Here is a 17,768-nt window from a genome sequence, read left to right as displayed (position 1 = left end):
ATTTAGTAGATTAAGTAGTAAATTAAGATTTTATTTCCACTATCATAAAAAAAAACATTGGTTTGGATAAAAATGAATTGTTCAGTATTGTGAATTAACACTGGCAGTTCATTGATTAAAGGCATTGACAATCTTTCAAAGTGAGTTCATATTGGCTAATGACATCAGTTCTTTTGCAGACCAGTTATTGTTTATAAAACAGTGAGAATAATGCCAGAGAAAAAAAAAGACAGAAAGGCTCTTAGTTTGTGTGTTACATAATACAAAATACTGCAGATGCATAATACACTTGTTGTTTACAGAAATAGTGCTGTACAAATAATACTTCTCTGTTGTAAATGCAACAGTGCGAGGAGAGTATAGAATGGGGAAAACTTTGGATGAATGCGTTACCAGCCGTAAAGAGGTTACATTTTCCACATCGGCAGCTACATTGCTGTGGCAGACTAATAGGAAAAGCATGACCGAGCACATAGTACAAAAATAGAGTACATTATAAAATATGATTAAAAGAATAGAAATAAAAACAAAAGGAGGACAAAGGCGTATAGGAGCAAAACAAACAGTAGCACTGTGGCTTCTGAAAATAAAACAAGGAAATATAATTGTAGTGTTTGATTACATTAGCTAAAAGGCTAATGGTGAGAAAAGTAAGTCCCATCCTATGCACGTTAAATGCAGCACATGACTGCATGATAGTAAAATCTCAAAAAAGTCTGTTTTTGCCAAATGTTTATGCCCTTGACATTCACCTATTCATACATGTACACTCTGTTTGACAGAGTAAACTTTACAAAGACAATACAACTGAATAGAAATGTTTTTGATCGAGGTGATCAGAAATGTGAAATGAAACAAAATAGTGCACGTAGTATGTACAGAATATACAACATAAATAAATATGCTCCGATTGCATAGATGCTTATTTAGATCTCAGTTATCCAGTCCAGAGCTTTTCTATGAGGAATGAGGGGCCCCCTCCATTTTTAATAATGTCTCACATCCCTCGTTGTCCATCACCACAGAGAAAACACTGAGACATACATGTGGTGCCTACCTACGTATTAAGCGTGTCTGTGAATGTCAGCACTTAACGTTGTTTTAAAGTATGAATTCCAGGAATTGTTCATCCCCTAACATGTCCAGGGAGAGGCAGTTGTTGGACCTGCGGCCATAAAAGGTAGGTTTGGCTTGGCAGTGCAAAAGAGGGTAGTGAATGTCATCAACAGGGGTCTTTGTGTTTGTTGAGGCATCGGGCAGGCCAAAGGTGTAGCTGTGGGAGGAATCGGGTGGCAGCGTCTTCCCCAGGGGCGCAGGAGGCGGCAACAGACGTACATCGTCTAGACTGTGGCTACTGTGTCGATCCACGCAAACTTGGGCCTTAGAATTCAGCACCTAGGACATAGGACAGGGTGTAAAGGTAAGAAAAATACAGCAGAGAAATCCAAAGCAAGGAAAAGACAAAGAAAGGCAAGGGAAAGATGAGAGAGCGCCAACCTGGGTTAAAATATCCTTGTTATGTAATTTCTCAAGATCTTCATCACTGTCTGAAGGACACGCTTGGTTCTCTGTAGAGTATTTTTGACAAAGATTAGGGCAAACAATTTGAGCATGCTAAATAATGTATTTTTAACTGGTGGGATGAGAGAAAATACAATATGGTTTCATGTATGTCACGATCAAATTATTCCTACCTGGCGAGAGAGTCTCTGAGGAGAGTTCTGAACAATCGACCGACACTCCTTCAAGAAGGTCAGCCAACTGGAACATCTCAGCAGGGTCATCCACAAGAACCTCCTCTGGACTTCCAACATTGATATTCATCACTGGAGAAGAAGTTTTAGGAATCATTCAAATCTTAAAGAAATCTCTTGTTCATCTGTTGTGGCCTTACATGTTTTTAAGATTGTTTTAAAGACTGCATATATTAGAGTTTTAGGTTCTGGCCAACGCAAGAGCACAGATACAAAGCAGACGAAACAAAATATGGTATAATGAAATCGTATTATCTTTTTTAAGCAACATGCTTTGCATAGCCCATAATCTGAAAAAGCACAGAAATGGATCTCAAGTAAAACATTACTCTCTAAAGAAAATTACAAAGGTACAACACAAGATCAGCATGGCACACAGCTGCTTTCATGTACAAACTGCCTATTCATTTAACAAATAAGGCACAAGGTTTAATGTGCCGTGGTATGGATGGATACAATCCGGTTGCCCTGAGACCTTGACACACAACAACACATGCAAATATATAAAACGCAAATTAAGCAAAGATCTTCATCGATTTGAAAACACATGCACAGTATTTGGAAAACTCAACACAAATACCACAGTACATTAAGAAAAGGCGCAGGGCCACCAAAATAAAATATTTCAGTAAAAAATATCCTCTCACCCTCCTCTTGCCAGCCCTCGTCTTCTATTGGAGCCTTACTGCCTGCGTCAAAGCCAGAGGTACAGGAGCTGCCGTGGCTGGTGGCTGAGCTGAGACACCTCTCTGCCTGTCGGTGTCCCTCCTCCTCCATGGAGAGGCTGTGTTGACGGGCGTCAGCTTCAATACCGGAGCTGCTGGTGGAGTGTCGGGACAGACCTGGGCTGCTCTCGCTGCCAGGGGGGTCCATGTCCATGTCATCACTGATGTAGGACTCTCTGTATCGCTTTTTCTCTAAAGAGGAAAATACAAGTTTTTTTTGTTTGTTTCTTATTGAAATGCTCAAAATTAGTCATCAATCAGCGACCCTATTTTTTATGTCTGGGGTTCAAATGGCCTTTTTCTGTCTGTTGGTCCTGATCTCCTTCAGCCTTATACTATAAAATTGGTAGCTTTCCTCATAGTCAGAAAGGCAGAAAGTAATCACTACAGAGGTCTGTAGGTAGACTTTCCCCATTTAAACGACATACTAGAACATCTCCCGCGAACGCTTGCGAACAATTGAATATGTTTATACTACCCGCATTAATATTTGATGCTCACTAGCCTCTAATGTGTGCAAACAACCGACAGAAAGGCAGCAGATGGTGAGTAGATAGATTTTGACAAAAGATTAAATCGCTTAGTATGCCTTTAAAGCTACTAGCGAGTATTTGAAGACTGCTTTTTCGCTTTAGAGGTAAAACATGGTAGTGTATGGATAGAAAAGCTGACTTTGTTTTTCTGAAGGTCGATATTACAGGATGTAGTAATACAGTATGACCCTCCTCCTGTGGGATTTGATTCGCCATTTCGGGAAACCAGTTAACTGTCAAATCTTCACCGCTGTAACTAGCTGCAGCTCACCATTCCTGAGACATCACTGAATTTGACAGTTCAAGATGGCTGCGCCCTAGTAACAAAGCACTAATTAATCTCACCGCTTTCTCCTTTAACTACTAAAGCAGTTTTGAGTATTGGGACATGAATAAGACTGATAACACATCTTCTATATCACCTTTTGTATTTAGTTTTATCTCCCTGAATAGTTCAACATTTGGAGTTTTAGGTTTTTGCCTCACTGTCCGTCCCAAAGTAAGGCGACATAAACCGTACAAAACCATACGCGAAGGAAACCAGGAAGTGCCTAAAAAAATAGGAGCTCAATACAAAGTGGTACATAAACAAGTCCCAACAAGCACACAGGAGTGTTTAGTGATGTTGTCAAGTTTATCTTTTGACCTGCTCCCTTCGACTAGCAGTGTTTCAGCTAAGCTAACCTAGACGAGCGACCTTTGCCCATTTCCTTATTAAAATTGCACACACAGTTACAGAAACGGTTTCTGTCGTCTTTTCTAGAGCCTGGAAAGTGAGGCAAACATTTTTTTTTTTGAACTATTCCTTTAAGTTGTGTTTTACCTTCCAGTGGCTAATCAAGTGTTCTGCTAAGAATAAAAGAGTGGCCCCAAGCCAAACTGTAATGAATAAAGATAATGCTACTAAACATGTCCTTGTATTGACTTGTCCCTCCCTCCTACCTTCAGTGTTCTCCAGCTGGCGTAGGTGTTTGAGGGCAGGCTGGAGGCTCAGGTAGATGCGATGGCTGGTGCTCAGGTGCAGGAGGAGGTGGCGAGAGCGGAACGATGACCCTGTGTAGTAAACAAGCTTCCTGGCTGAGGGCAAGCCATCTGGCTGGATCTCAAATTTCTTACCCTGAAGAGGAAAACACATTATTCAAAGCGTACATAAGCTAATACCTGTTAAATAATTACGATGATTCCTCCCTTATCTTAAGACAGGATGGAAATGAGTAATGTACAAACCAGGAAGGTGAGACGTCCCACATTTGACCAGGGGAAGTCGTACAGCAGCTGCCGTATGTTGTTCACCTCCTATCAATACAAAAGAAGGAATATTAAAGAAATAGGTCAAAGGTTTGTGACCTTCAGTGTCTGGAAAAAAGCTAAACGGATTTCCAGAGGTTTCATTTACTTGGATTTATTAGATATTTAAAAAAAATACTATACCGTATTTTCCGCACTATAAGCCGCACTGGACTATGAGCCGCAGGTGTTATAATGTTTAATTATCATATGTAAGAATTCGTGCACAGAGGGGATTGTTGTTGGCTCGGAGCGAATGTGCTTGAAGTAAGCCTTGCTTCTTCTTTACTTTTCTTTCCAAGCGGAGAGCACCTTGCATGCTCACCTGGAGTCTAGGCTACTCATTACTAACTGAGAGTAGCAGGTGTCATCTCCCCTTTTTATAAACGTAATTTTATCATCTGCTTTGAAATAATTGGACAGTTATATGCCTGACAATGTTCTGGAGAAAGGAGAGACCGTGTTCAGCTCCGCGGTGCTGTGGAGAACACAGGCTGCGCTGCGGTGGCCCAGAGGTGGCAGTTGCTTTTTGACCTAACGCTCAGTTTATTGCACTTGCATCAAAATATTTAATTTTGTTAAACTTTATTTTATCCGTTTTGTACACGTATATAACATTTTAAAATAGGGGGCGGCCCGCCGGCCGGCCTAAAGGCTACAAACACAAAAAAAAAAAAAAAAAAACGATTTTCCTCATCCACCAATCGAGTTCATTTGAAACGAGGAGTACTCGAGTACTCGATTACTAACGCCCATCCCTAGTAGCTACAGAACATATACTGTGCTGTGTAATAACAGGGTCGAAAAATTGGGAAAAAGTTGCGGCTTATAGTCCGAGAAGTACGGTATATTGTTAGTTCTTTAGTTTTATATATTCATGATCAATAATCAATTGGCTTTTTGTTTGCAGGGGCCATCTTGACTTGGCGTAGAGGCCAAGGGCTACTTGAGCCATCTCACGGTCTGTTGGCTCTTTAATCAGCCAGGCCTGGAGCCCTAATCCCCCCAGATGGCCTCTGATGGACAGATCAAACAACTGACAGGCTCCTATCTCCTCATGCATTGCTGTCCGTGGCAATCCCACACATTCCTCACACGTCTGGGCAGAGGTTTTATAGCATCACACAGATACAAAGAGCGAATCTTTGAGCAAACCCAGGTTCACTCTTTAAGAGTACGTACGTGCTGACGCATATACTGTGCATTTATAACACACTCACACGTACCTGATAAACCTGCATTCCTCGTAGGGTCAGACCGAGCAATGCTGTTCCTTTCTCCGCCTTTTTGTCCTGGGCAAATGAAAGATGAGATGTCAAGAGAGGCATCTGAGTGCTTCAGATAAGATAACCATTCCACAGCTGAGCCCCCTGCCCACCCCCCCTCTCCTACTTCACAGGGAAACACTGGGCTGCTGCTAACTACAAATTAATAGTGGGAGCACATTACGCAATGGATGGGCCAGTTTTCAAAACATCACTCGTTAGATGAGTGATTTGAAATGAGAAGGAGGACAATAAACTGGAATAGATAGATGGGAGGGTTACGTAACCCCCATAATCATCTGTCCAGCACAGCTCAAATGAAGCAAAACTAACCGTATTAGTGTTGGGAAAGACAGCATTTCAGTCAGTCAGAGGGAAGAAATGCAACTAAATTGGCCGTGCACTAAAAATGGACAGAAAGCTAACTCCATACCCTGGCAGCCTAAAAAAATGTTAGTCCTTATTTTTAATTTTCAAAATCAGTTATTCAAATAAACACACCTTGCATTATGGTATGTGCTAAAAAAAACACAATTCACGAAACTCGTTACAATTGTAGGTACACTGTGTATTAATGTGTACTTTGGCATTATCATTAGGTTGCAACCCTATGTCTCTAAAAATTGGCAGAAGCTATGGTGGCCTTCAAGGACAGGAAGCTAGATACGAAAGATGGCATCATCCACCACCACAAGTCGTTCCACAATATCAAGTGATGAGGTGAAGATGTATTTCATTATTTATTGTATTGTACTTATTCTTCCTCATTTCCTGCAGAGGCCCACTATAAACAGTATGAAAACACATACGGTTGTTAAGTTTGTCAGTTCTGTGATACTTTAGAAATATGGCTGCCTCTGTGGAGGGCGCCCCGTCCCTCTGTAGATATGTAACGCTCATTCCAAGGTAATAACAGAAACAACAACTTCTATATTCATGTGATTATGCACTTATTAACCCTTTGGTGCTCTTGGGGACGTTTTTGTCCTTTCGCACTTTTTTTACGCTCTTTTTTGTGTATAACTTTGGCTGTGCTTATGTTAGCTGAAATATTTTTGGCCAGGGATTTTTTTTTTTCAAATATTTTGTTTATTTCTACTCAGCAACTTTGTACCATCTATTATAAAGGCTGTACACTTTTTTGTTCCTCTCAGCTCCCTAAGGACGTTTTTGTCCCCTATTGACTCCCATTCAAAATGGCCTTTTTTCACCAATTTGATCCTGCTGTCATTACAGCATAACATATTTTTTTCAATGATTTTATGCTTTCATCCTAGACACAAAGCATCAAAATTGATCATTTTCAACACCATCAAAATTTTGAGCCATTTCCCTATATTTGGCATAGGGTTGAATTACAAGCATTTTCCAGGTTTTCGGTCCTGCCCCCCACAGTGCAATAGAAAAAAAAAATTCAACCTAAATGGTGTGAGTGTGTTGGTAGGGATGCTAGTGTGAGGTGCATATGTGTGTATTGAGAAAATATAGTGTGTGTGTTTGTGTACACACAGCCAAACTTTACAAACTCAAACGTGTATGGAAAAAATGGCCCAATTTAAACTTTATTTTTTCAAACCATAGCCATGATGACAAACACATGTAAATTTGATGATATTAGGCAATAATCCAACACTTAAGACACCAAAATAGCTTTTTTAGCCTTATCTAGCTCAATCATTTATTTTCTCCAGTTTTTTTTGAGGATCAAATATGCTCCCTAAAACCATTTTTGTACTTTTTTGTAATTTTTTAGAGTTGCAGGCCTAAACATAAGACATATGAGAAATTAATGGAAAGTGTGGATCCATATGGATACCTTAGGGTTGTGTCTGTGTGTGTGTTGTGAAATTACTGTGTGTGTATGTGTGTGTGTCTTTGTGCGCATGCATATGTGTGCAGCTGTAATGTGCAATTTGTGGGTTTTCAGGTGGCTGCAGGTTTACTTTGTTACTTTGTTGACATCATCAAAGAAACTGGAATTAAAAGGTCAAAAGCAACTAACAATGAATGAATATTTGATATTTATGTAAAGAGGTCAAGTGGGATAAAAGGTTTTAAAAAAAAAAGTAGAAAAAAATATTACTGTATAATGTTTTTAGGGCAGTTTATAGGGAGAGGATGAGTGTGAGTATTTATTTGCATCTGTGACTGCACAAATACTAAACATATATCAAAAGCAGTTTTATTGCAAATCATTAACATATCCTAGAGTCTAATTATCCCACTCAAAAAAATCCACTTTGCATCTATTATATGAGAAATTTTTCAATTATTGTGTTTTTTTAAATAAAAATGGCTCACGTCATCACATAAGCATGCATGTAAAGGGTTAAAAGCAATTACAAATGAACGAATATTTGATATGTATGTGAAGAGGTCAAGTGGGATAAAAGGTTTTAAAAAAAAAAAGTAGAAAAAAATATTAATGTATAATGTTTTTATGGCAGTTTATAGGGAGAGGACGTTTTTGTCCTCTAAGGTCATGAGAGGGAGTATTTATTTGCATCTGTGACTGCACAAATACTAAACATATATCAAAAGCAGTTTTATTGCAAATCATTAACATATCCTAGAGTCTAATTATCCCACTCAAAAAAATCCACTTTGCATCTATTATATGAGAAATTTTACAATTATTGTGTTTTTTTAAATAAAAATGGCTCACGTCATCACATAAACTTGCATGTAAAGGGTTAAAAGCAATTACAAATGAATGAATATTTGATATGTATGTGAAGAGGTCAAGTGGGATAAAAGGTTTGTAAAAAAAAAGTAGAAAAAAATATTAATGTATAATGTTTTTATGGCAGTTTATAGGGAGAGGACGTTTTTGTCCTCTAAGGTCATGAGAGGGAGTATTTATTTGCATCTGTGACTGCACAAATACTAAACATATATCAAAAGCAGTTTTATTGCAAATCATTAACATATCCTAGAGTCTAATTATCCCACTTAAAAAAATCCACTTTGCATCTATTATATGAGAAATTTTTCAATTATTGTGTTTTTTTAAATAAAAATGGCTCACGTCATCACATAAACTTGCATGTAAAGGGTTAAAAGCAATTACATATGAATGAATATTTGATATGTATGTGAAGAGGTCAAGTGGGATAAAAGGTTTGTAAAAAAAAAGTAGAAAAAAATATTAATGTATAATGTTTTTATGGCAGTTTATAAGGTAACCAAGGCGTAGTAAAAGTTAAGGATACCCAAGGGTTAAAGAATACTTATTAATATTATATTAAATCAAATCTGTTCCGAAAAATGTGAATTCCCTTTACACACTGCACCTTTAATTACGCTGAAATACCAAATTTACTTCTGACCTTTTGAAGTCTGTAAAATGTGACAGGTACATCCTCCAGTCGACATGATTCCCGGATGAAGAGCAGGATGGCATCACGTGTAGACAGGCCCCACTGCTCCTGATGCACTTTGGGCCCATGGCAGAGGAGATAGTTTACCCCGCGCTTAGCTACAATCTACAGAAAGAAGAATGTTATATGCACATGTTATTAGGCACAGAGCACAACATACGCTCAAGCACATTTAAATCTATTACAGGTGGAGTCAGCGATTCTGGAGAATGCTTATTGTCAAATTCCCCCTTTTGTCAAAATAGTGAAAAAAAGTGAATATCTCCTCATCATCTGCTACTTGTCCATACGGTGTGTGGGCTGACAAACAATCCAGGGTTATTACACAGCCTAGGTTCTGTTAACAGGTATGTTGCAAGCTACGGTGGGCCCTTTTGTTAAAAAATACCATTTGTCTACATGCCAGTTTACAGTGCATTGGCTGTGTATTAACACTGGATTTTTTTCAGCGCACACACAGCACAGACAGGTAGCGGATCATGAAGAGATATTCACTGAATTTGACAAAAAAGCGATTCTGACAACAAGCCTTCTCCAGAATCCACCTTTGAATCTATTACAGAGTCAACTTTAAAACTGACGGTCAAGTTACATTCAAAGTGTTTGTAAATGCTCCTCCTGACACATCATGGTAACACCTACCCAAGGGGGAAAGTACTCCTTGGGTTCAAAGTAAGGAGCGCCCTCCATGTCTTCCCTGGGCAGCGGCTGGTCACCAAAGTCAGCCTGCAATGCGTAACCTGCCAGCTGGAAGTACACCTCCTCCTGCTGACGACATTCTGAGCGCAGCACTCGCTCCCGCAGGTCAGAATAGTAGAGATGCCGTGCCTTCCGTTCACTGGTACCGCACACAAAAAGACAACAAAAAAAAAATAAGGGAGGGGGGGTTGCAGTAGGAGGGAAGGCAAACAAATAGATGTCAGAGAGGAGGACAGAGACAGATGAAAAATAAACAAAAGAACATCAGCGATAAAATGAAAACACAAGCTTATCCAGAAGTGAAGAATAGCCATAAAGACCAGAAGACTTACCAAAGCAGTCTACCGTTCTCTATGTAGTACTGCAGTTTGAGGAAAAGCACCAGAGGTAACGGTTTCTTCTGTAACCCCTGTAAGCAGGAAGACCCATGTTAAAAAAAGAGCCTGTGTGTGTGTGTGTGTGTGTGTGTGTGTGTGTGTGTGTGTGTGTGTGTGTGTTGGCATCTTTTTGTCATGCTAAATAAAAAGTTGGGGTATGTAGCCACTGGGCCGTGCCTCCCAATTAACTGACAAGTGCAATGCTTTGGAGTGGGTCACACACACAGCAAAAAAGTAAATGCTCCCCACTTCACTAGAACATGCTACCCATGGCAACAAGCTGCCTTACCTTTCCTGAATCTTGCTTCCAGTCCTTAGGAAAGTACTTATTCAGTTTCTCGTCCATGTCTAAAAATATGTGCTCATTGTCTGGAAGGGAGAAAGACAATCAGGAAACAAGCAGACAGTTAGCATGCAAACAAAACAATGATGTAACCAAGCGTAAAATGTGCACAACAATGGGATTCATTAGGGTTCAAAAAAGCCCTTGTTCTTCCATTTGTGAATGAGGCTATACCAGGAAGCTAGTAACAATGCAAATGTTGACGTATCCAATTTCTAATTCCAGTTGTACACAATGGCAGCACAGACAAAACACTTTTGGCAAGAGCCTGTTTGGTTAAACATTCTGCAGACATGTGAGGAGATGGGTAGATGTTTTCAACATAGCATAGCTACTATTTTGATCTTTATCCATTATGTAAACCCCTTAATACTGCCATTTACCAAAGTTAAAAGGTGGAGTCAGCAATTCTGGAGAACACTTGATGATAAAAAACAATTCATACAATCAGTGAATATCACCTCACGATCCCCTACCTGTCCATATTGGGTATGCGCTGGGAGAAAAAAAGTGTTAATACACAGCCTAGGCTCTGTAAAGTGATATGTAAACGGAGGGTATGTAAATAAATGGGGGCAACCATAGCTAGCAACATGCCTGATAACAGAGCCTAGGCAGTGAATTAAAACTGAAAAAGCTGTTTGCAACCTGCTGAAAGGCGAGGCTGTATCACTCCCAGCTTGGTTGTATGAGTCATGACTAGGGTTGCAAAATTCCGGGAATTTTCAAAGTTGGAAACTTTCCATGGGAATTAACGGGAATTTATGGGAATTAACGGGAATTTTGGGAATTAACGGGAATAAACGGGAATTTACTAAATTTAAAGCAGCCCAAATGCACTAAATTCTCCTAACTATGTTATTTCAGTCCAGGCAAACGTTCTAGACTGTAAAAAGCAGTTTTTTCAACTAAGTTTTAATATATTTATGAACATTTAATTTCAAATCAGATTTTTTTTTAAAGTTTATTGAGATACCCAACTTGATATCATAAATTGATTTTTACTAGACCAGGTTTACAGAGGCTTAAGCTTTGATTTTAAATATAGTTGGGGACAATATATTTTAGCATAATCTTGACTAAAACAACCAGATTTTATGCAAGTACACTTGGCAAATTGCACATAGCACACATCCTACTGCAGGGGTACTGAGGCCACGTCCCCTACATGCTCTGTGCATTCCTCCATCACATGGTGGGGGGGGGCATTTGACTTTATTTATTGAATGGGTGGGGTCAGACAGATGAGTAATAATTTACATTCATCTTTTTGTTGTTCAGTGAAATTATTGATTGTTCATAAAATAATCAATTGTGTTAACCCATTGATGACGGCTGCTGCGCGATGCCACATTGGCTCTCCTGCCTGATGCTGCATCGTGCAGCATTATTACTTTATCTAATTTTCATGGCATTCCCAGCATTGAATGCACTGTCATTGGTTCAAATACACATGAGGTGGGTTTTGCTGATTTTTTTAAGACCACGTGACCACCCAAAAGTTGTGTGGTTTGCCGAAAATCATGTCAATCAAAAAAAATTAAAATAATAATAAAAAAAATACGCCAGCTATGTCGGCGACAGAACAGTTAGTGGCGTTTGGTGCGCAGAATCAAGGTCTACTATAGACTACTGACGAAAATCACACAACACATTGCATCTATTTATTAACAATATTTAATAAATAAGATTTTTAGAAATATTTGTTGGTTTGTAAGCGCTAAGGGAGCATGTTTAAATAAAACATGTGAACCTTAACTTTTAAATGTATTTTATTTCATGTTTCTATGTGCTACACAGGCTTAGATATTAAGGTTTTGGTAGACTTGACAATTCGTACTATTTTTTCAGAAAACCCTCAGGCATTAAGGACATGCATCCTAGATTGCCATAGTCATCAATGGGTTAATTCCTATAATTTCCAATTTTGAATATTCCCAAAATTCCCGAGCGAAAGTTCCCGTGGAAAGTTTCTGGAAACTTTCCGGTAATTTACCGGAAACTTTCCACCCCTTTGCAACCCTAGTCATGACATTGGCATTTTCTATTCGACCCCCCTTATCTCTTCTGTGAAGACTAATCATGCTCACAGAGGGGTTTGGAAACTTTGAACATTCCCTTAAAGCATCAATTTCTCCTCTCTCGCCTGACTCATCCTTCATTGAGGTCTTTGAGTAGGAGTTGAGTCAGTCGACCTGTGTCATGACTAGTCCCCCCCCCACCCTCCTCTTCCTATCATCAATCCATCCGTCCCCTCAGTGAAGAGGAGGAATGCAAGGGGTGCATTCCAGGCTTAATGAAGTTAATATTGCAGGAATCCAGGCCTAAGTGATCGCTGGACCAACACCACGCACAAACAAAAGGCTGCCTGTTCAAGTGGTGAGCCACACAAGATTACCGAGGCATTTCAACGTATTTGTACTAAAAGGACGAGAACAGGAGCACGGGGGGAAAACAGCAAGTTCAGAACTTTGCTCTGTGGTGGATTACGCTGTTCAAATGATGCAGACTGGGGAGGGCAGAATCAAGCTGTTTTTGGTTTTTAGTCAGACAGCCTTTTGGCAGAAAACATTTTCCAACAATGTTACATAAACGAGCGCCAACAACAGAGTGGTACTGGAAAAGCCCTGCGGTAAATGGTTGTCATGATCCAGAGATGACGCTCTTGTTTACAAAGTAACTGATTTACGGCTGAAAGGTGTGTGGTACAAAATCCTTTATGTGAACTGATCAACAAAACTCCCTACCCTGCAGATCAAAGTGTTCAGTCCTGTTAGGTCAAAAGGCTGGAGGGGTTAGAATAAGAGTGAACTTACCCTTCACCACTGTGAGGCCAAAGAAGTGCAGTTCTTTGATTCCAAGAAGCTCTGCCACACCATTAAAAACATCCTGCCCTGTGGACTTGGGCTGGAGCAGGTGAAAAGAGAAAAGAAGTCTTGATAAAATGCACATTCACAGATTCCAAAAAAACGATATGGTACAGAGAAAAACATTATAGTAACAAATAGAACTTCTGTTAGGAGAGATAAAACACCCACCCCGACAGTGATGTCCAGCTGTTCTTTGTTGGGGAGGTAAACACAAATGCTTCTCTCCTGCTTTATCGAGGTGGACATGGTGTCTTGTGTGTGTCAGCAATAAGTTCTTTTCCCTCTCTTACACTGCTCCGGTCTTCTCTTGCTTCCCCTTTCCCTCACTTTTTATCTGTTCCAGGGCAGTTCGTCCATATTGTATCTAAAAAAAAAAAGAAAGATGGATGACATCATAGCGTGATAAGAATTTTTTTATTTTTTTTAAACATGAACCAAAGGGAGTTCTATGTGAATGATGAAGACAGCACAATGGAATTCAAAACAAATTGTCTAGTTTCGGCTGGGAAACATGATATTGCACTGATATTGCATTAGGATTCTGTCAATTAGTCACAGCAAAAACATACCACACTCAGGTCTCCCATTACCCCACACTCAATATTAACTTATCATGGTGTGTCTCCTCTGAGGGGTTACAGGCCGGCTTATGTTTAAAATAAACATTTTAAATATTTTTATCCACCAGAGGTAACATTCAAACAATGAATCAAATACAATGATTGAAAAAATATGACAGTCTACTTTTAAAAAGATACACTAAAATAGTGTATAAAAAACAGGGAAAATATTTAAGGCCAAGGAGCTGTGATTAACAAGGAATCAATAAATGAGATAATCATTGTGCATTCATAGTATACCTTTCATATTCCACAAGCAACACAACATTATTAAAAAGGAATTGTATTCTAACAAACACAAATGGCCACGTTGGACTGGGACTACCTGAAGCTTGCCACTCTTTGCTGACCCGGAGCCCCGAGTGGTACGAGGCTCATCTGATTAACGTCTCAGAATCAATTAATCAGGTTAATTACTGCCGTACACCGACTCTGATCCTCTCAAATCCCGCTGTGGATAATAACCAGTAAGAGAGAGAGAAAAAAAGCCAACCTGCTCTGGAGCCAATCTCCTTCAAGCAAAAAGTAAAAAAATCTATTTTAATTTCAACTGAGAAAACAAACAACCGGCAAGGAAAGAGAGATCCTTGCACAAATAAAGTGCAGTTTCTTTGCTTCATGCTTGTCTTTCAACACCTAACTCCTAGTCTTCACTGGCTTGGCATTCACATTGGGGAGAAATATATTTATTTACATATGTCCAAGAGCATCAAATGCGTCTCTCTGTTCAAGACAAAATAATATGTAAATAAATCGAAATAATAAAAAGGTGTTGCCAGTTTTCAAACCACTTAATGGGAACGACATGAGTGAATCTTCTTGGCTCCGAGGGAATAAACCTTTGTCCTACCAAATATGATTTCATAAACGTGTTGAAACACAGCCTCACTCACATCTGTGGTAACAGACATCCAAAAACCTGAAATTCCGGTAGCTCGAACATCTGACTCTTTTATGACGAAGCCAAACTATACTGTGCATTCACTCACACTAGAGAAAATGGTACAAAAACGTAACAGAGTCAACGTTTAAACAATACACTATACTCAAACTGTAATGTGAGTTTTACTGTCAAATCATAAAAACACTGCTGCATTTACAGAACAAATGTATACTTCAACGACACAGGTGTATTATTATAAAGAATCTATGGTGATAACAAGACTGAAAAGTAGAGACATATTTCCAATAGGAGAAAAAAATGCTTTGTTCAGGATTAAGGAGCGTCGTGTTTTGTGTTGGTTTCTTTTTGTATCTGCCCTAACTCTGAAAAAACGGTGTTACACTGTGTATTTTAACGAAATAAGATCATTTTGTAAAGAAAAAAGGTATGCACCTTGTAACATATCTGCACTGTACTTGCAATGCAATGTTTGGCTGATAATTTTGACCGTTTGTTCATATTTGAGACTTTTTCCCCATACTTGACTTCAACGCAATACATTTACTTAAAGTTGCACTATGCAGTTTCAGAGGAGGGGGATTTGTATACATTTGCAGAGCCTGCAGATAGTTTACGAAAAATATTTGCCCTACATGTAATTCTTAGTATTGAACAATTCTATCATCATAAATCAAAACAAAATTTATTTGAGGCACCTGGAGCCAAACTGTAAGCCTTGCTGCTCCATATAAACAAAAAATAATCGTTTCAAGTAGCTTTCTAACTTCAAACCGTGTTCCAGGGAACCAATTTTCCTGTGAGGAGAGTTTTGTTTATTCAGTTATCAGAAAATACCTTAGAAAATGTTCACGTCTCTGACACACCCAAAGTTACACAGTGCACCTTTAACTGATACTATGTTGGAAAAACACTACCAAAGACAGAAAATACTTTTCAATCATAGAGGTTTCTAGGCACCTTGATATAAATTAAATTATATAAAAACTTAATACATCAAAATGTGCCTGAAATATCAGAGACAAACAGCTTGTGAAGTACTGAGTAAGTACCATAAGTACTAGTAATGTAGGAGGTAAGACGTAGGCCCTACCAACCTTATCAGCCAAAAATACAGAGTAATATTATTAAGCTGTAGGCTATTTAAACTACACTGGTGTTCAGTGCATAACACCTCCCAATAGTTTACCATCAGATCAAAAAGCGCTGACTGACGTCCTCAGACATCCCCCTTGCTTCTGCCCAGAGTAAAATCTGGCATCACATGAGAGCAGCCATCTGCATGTCTTAATTCATATGTCATAATCCCTACCCTGAGCAAACTGCAGGACGTTGGAAAAACAGCTTCCTCCAATAAGTGTCAGGCATCCCCACTGCCAGCTAAAACCATAGAGGAAAAGGAGAAGAAGTGTCTATAAACAGGGGGACACCATTTACACGCATCCCACTTGAAAACAATAGAGTGAGCAAGCTTTTCTTCAGTTTAAGGGGGGAGCAGACCAGTGCATTTCTTAAGGTGTATTGCCTCAGAGCCCTGACAGACAGATTTACATCAGGGGGTGACTCATTTGAAGGATAATAACTGTTCTCGGCAACGGAGTGATACGAACTTTGTTATGGGCTGAGAGAGGGATTCAAACTTAATCTTCACATTTTGTTCCCACATTGCCGAAGTTATCAAACGGTGGTCTGCAGTGGGATGGTATGTAGGTTTAAGGGCGATAAAGTTGTTGAACGCAGTAGGTCCTCAGCAAGTAGCCGCCGCGCCACTAATGTCAACGTTTCTGTGTGTAGACTGGTTAATTACAGACATATCTGAAACGAAGCAGACGACGCTGACGTCTGAAAGCACGAGTTTTAAAGCTAGTATGCTATTGCTTCTTTCGTTCCCTTTTATTTTTTACTCCCAAACGTAGCAACGTCAATCAGCTTTCTATGGAAACGGTGCATGTTTGGTTGGGATGGGACGGTAACGTTGCCACCACACGCAACAAGTGCATCACTAACTCTGGCTACTCAGTTAGCTAGATTGAGAATAAGAAAGTTACTTACCATCACATTAGACGAGGCGAATGAGTTCAAATTTAAGTCACAAGTCTTCCAAAATCTCCTTCAGACACGCAATATTGTTCTTTTTTAATCTGAGTAAAACCATAACAGAAGTTCGTCCACTTCCCTATCGCGTGTGGAAGCTCCCTCAACCAAAGTGAAGCTCTAACGATTGAGCCGTACCATTTTAGAACGTAGTGGGGGTGTTTTCTTCGTGATTAAATATCATATTAAACATTCAGTTCATTATCTATATTATGAAGTTATAGCACATGTATATTGACAACATATTAACAGGTTTTTATCCGTGAATAGGCCTACAAGTAGTAGGATATGTAAGTACAGTAATACACTAACATGCACCCGCCCACCCTACCCCCATGTTGTCCATTGGTAAAGTGATCTCGTGTTAATTTGAGGTCCTAACAGTGTGGCGACCGTTCAGTCTATGTTTGGGACAACTTGTTGTCAGTGATGATGAATATTATCAGGTGTTCCCTGGAAATTAACTATTGTTTAATTTGTACATCCTGTATTCTGACCAATATAGTACAGGCATTTTGTGAGAAAATAGGGGTGGACCTTTAAAAAATTGCAACAGAAACCATTCCAACTGTTTTTGACCCATGAATAAGTAATAAATAACATACTAAAAGTCTAAAATATGTCGGCATCCGGCCCTGTATCGGAGTCTTTTTCTTTGTTCTCTATATCAACTTCTAGGGTGAATAAAGAACAAACTGCTCTGACCCTCAAACAAAGCATAGGCAATTTGTATTTCACTTATTATTATTCCCTCCAGTTTGTGTGTTTGATATTAACATCATATTATGTAAATGTAGGTATTCATACAAAAAAAAGAATACAATGTTTTGGTCAAGAAGATAATTAATAGCCTAAAAATGTAATCAGTTCATCTGGGAGGTAATCCGAAATTATCTTATCATGTCACGTTCACATCCATG

General features: G+C 39.1%; 1 protein-coding gene across 2 annotated transcripts; it reads right to left on the bottom strand.

Annotated features, from left to right (window-relative positions):
* Positions 1–16: 16 nt before the first annotated feature.
* Positions 17–16,932, bottom strand: LOC307257268 (FERM domain-containing protein 6). 2 transcript variants are annotated; one of them, XM_080036443.1, is made up of 14 exons: positions 16,807–16,932; positions 13,402–13,597; positions 13,180–13,270; positions 10,310–10,389; positions 9,976–10,052; positions 9,587–9,782; positions 8,894–9,049; positions 5,526–5,591; positions 4,240–4,308; positions 3,955–4,129; positions 2,402–2,671; positions 1,695–1,826; positions 1,498–1,568; positions 17–1,395 (listed from the first exon to the last, which is right to left on the bottom strand). In XM_080036443.1, exons 2-14 carry the CDS (start codon positions 13,477–13,479, stop codon positions 1,102–1,104), a joined length of 1,755 nt encoding a protein of 584 aa, XP_079892569.1. In that variant the 5' UTR covers positions 13,480–13,597; positions 16,807–16,932; the 3' UTR covers positions 17–1,101. The 2 variants fall into 2 exon arrangements, with proteins under 2 accessions (XP_079892569.1, XP_079892570.1); XM_080036444.1 differs by lacking the exon at positions 1,498–1,568 and having other exon boundaries at positions 1,236–1,395.
* Positions 16,933–17,768: the final 836 nt, after the last annotated feature.

Source organism: Ammodytes marinus (assembly GCF_949987685.1).
Source record: "Ammodytes marinus genome assembly, chromosome: 11".
Classification (NCBI taxonomy): domain Eukaryota; kingdom Metazoa; phylum Chordata; class Actinopteri; order Uranoscopiformes; family Ammodytidae; genus Ammodytes; species Ammodytes marinus.
The sequence above is the reverse complement of the archived record's forward strand: the minus strand, read 5'-3'. Positions and strand labels throughout refer to the sequence as shown.

Bases quoted from the DNA above. Each gene is read 5' to 3' on its own strand.
- LOC307257268 (XM_080036443.1), bottom strand. From the start codon at position 13,479: ATGTCCACCTCGATAAAGCAGGAGAGAAGCATTTGTGTTTACCTCCCC. The intron at 10,390-13,179 runs GTAAGTTCACTC...TCTCCCTTCCAG, and splicing joins TGGCCTCACAGTGGTGAAGG to ACAATGAGCACATATTTTTA. The intron at 10,053-10,309 runs GTAAGGCAGCTT...TCCTGCTTACAG, and splicing joins GGAAGCAAGATTCAGGAAAG to GGGTTACAGAAGAAACCGTT.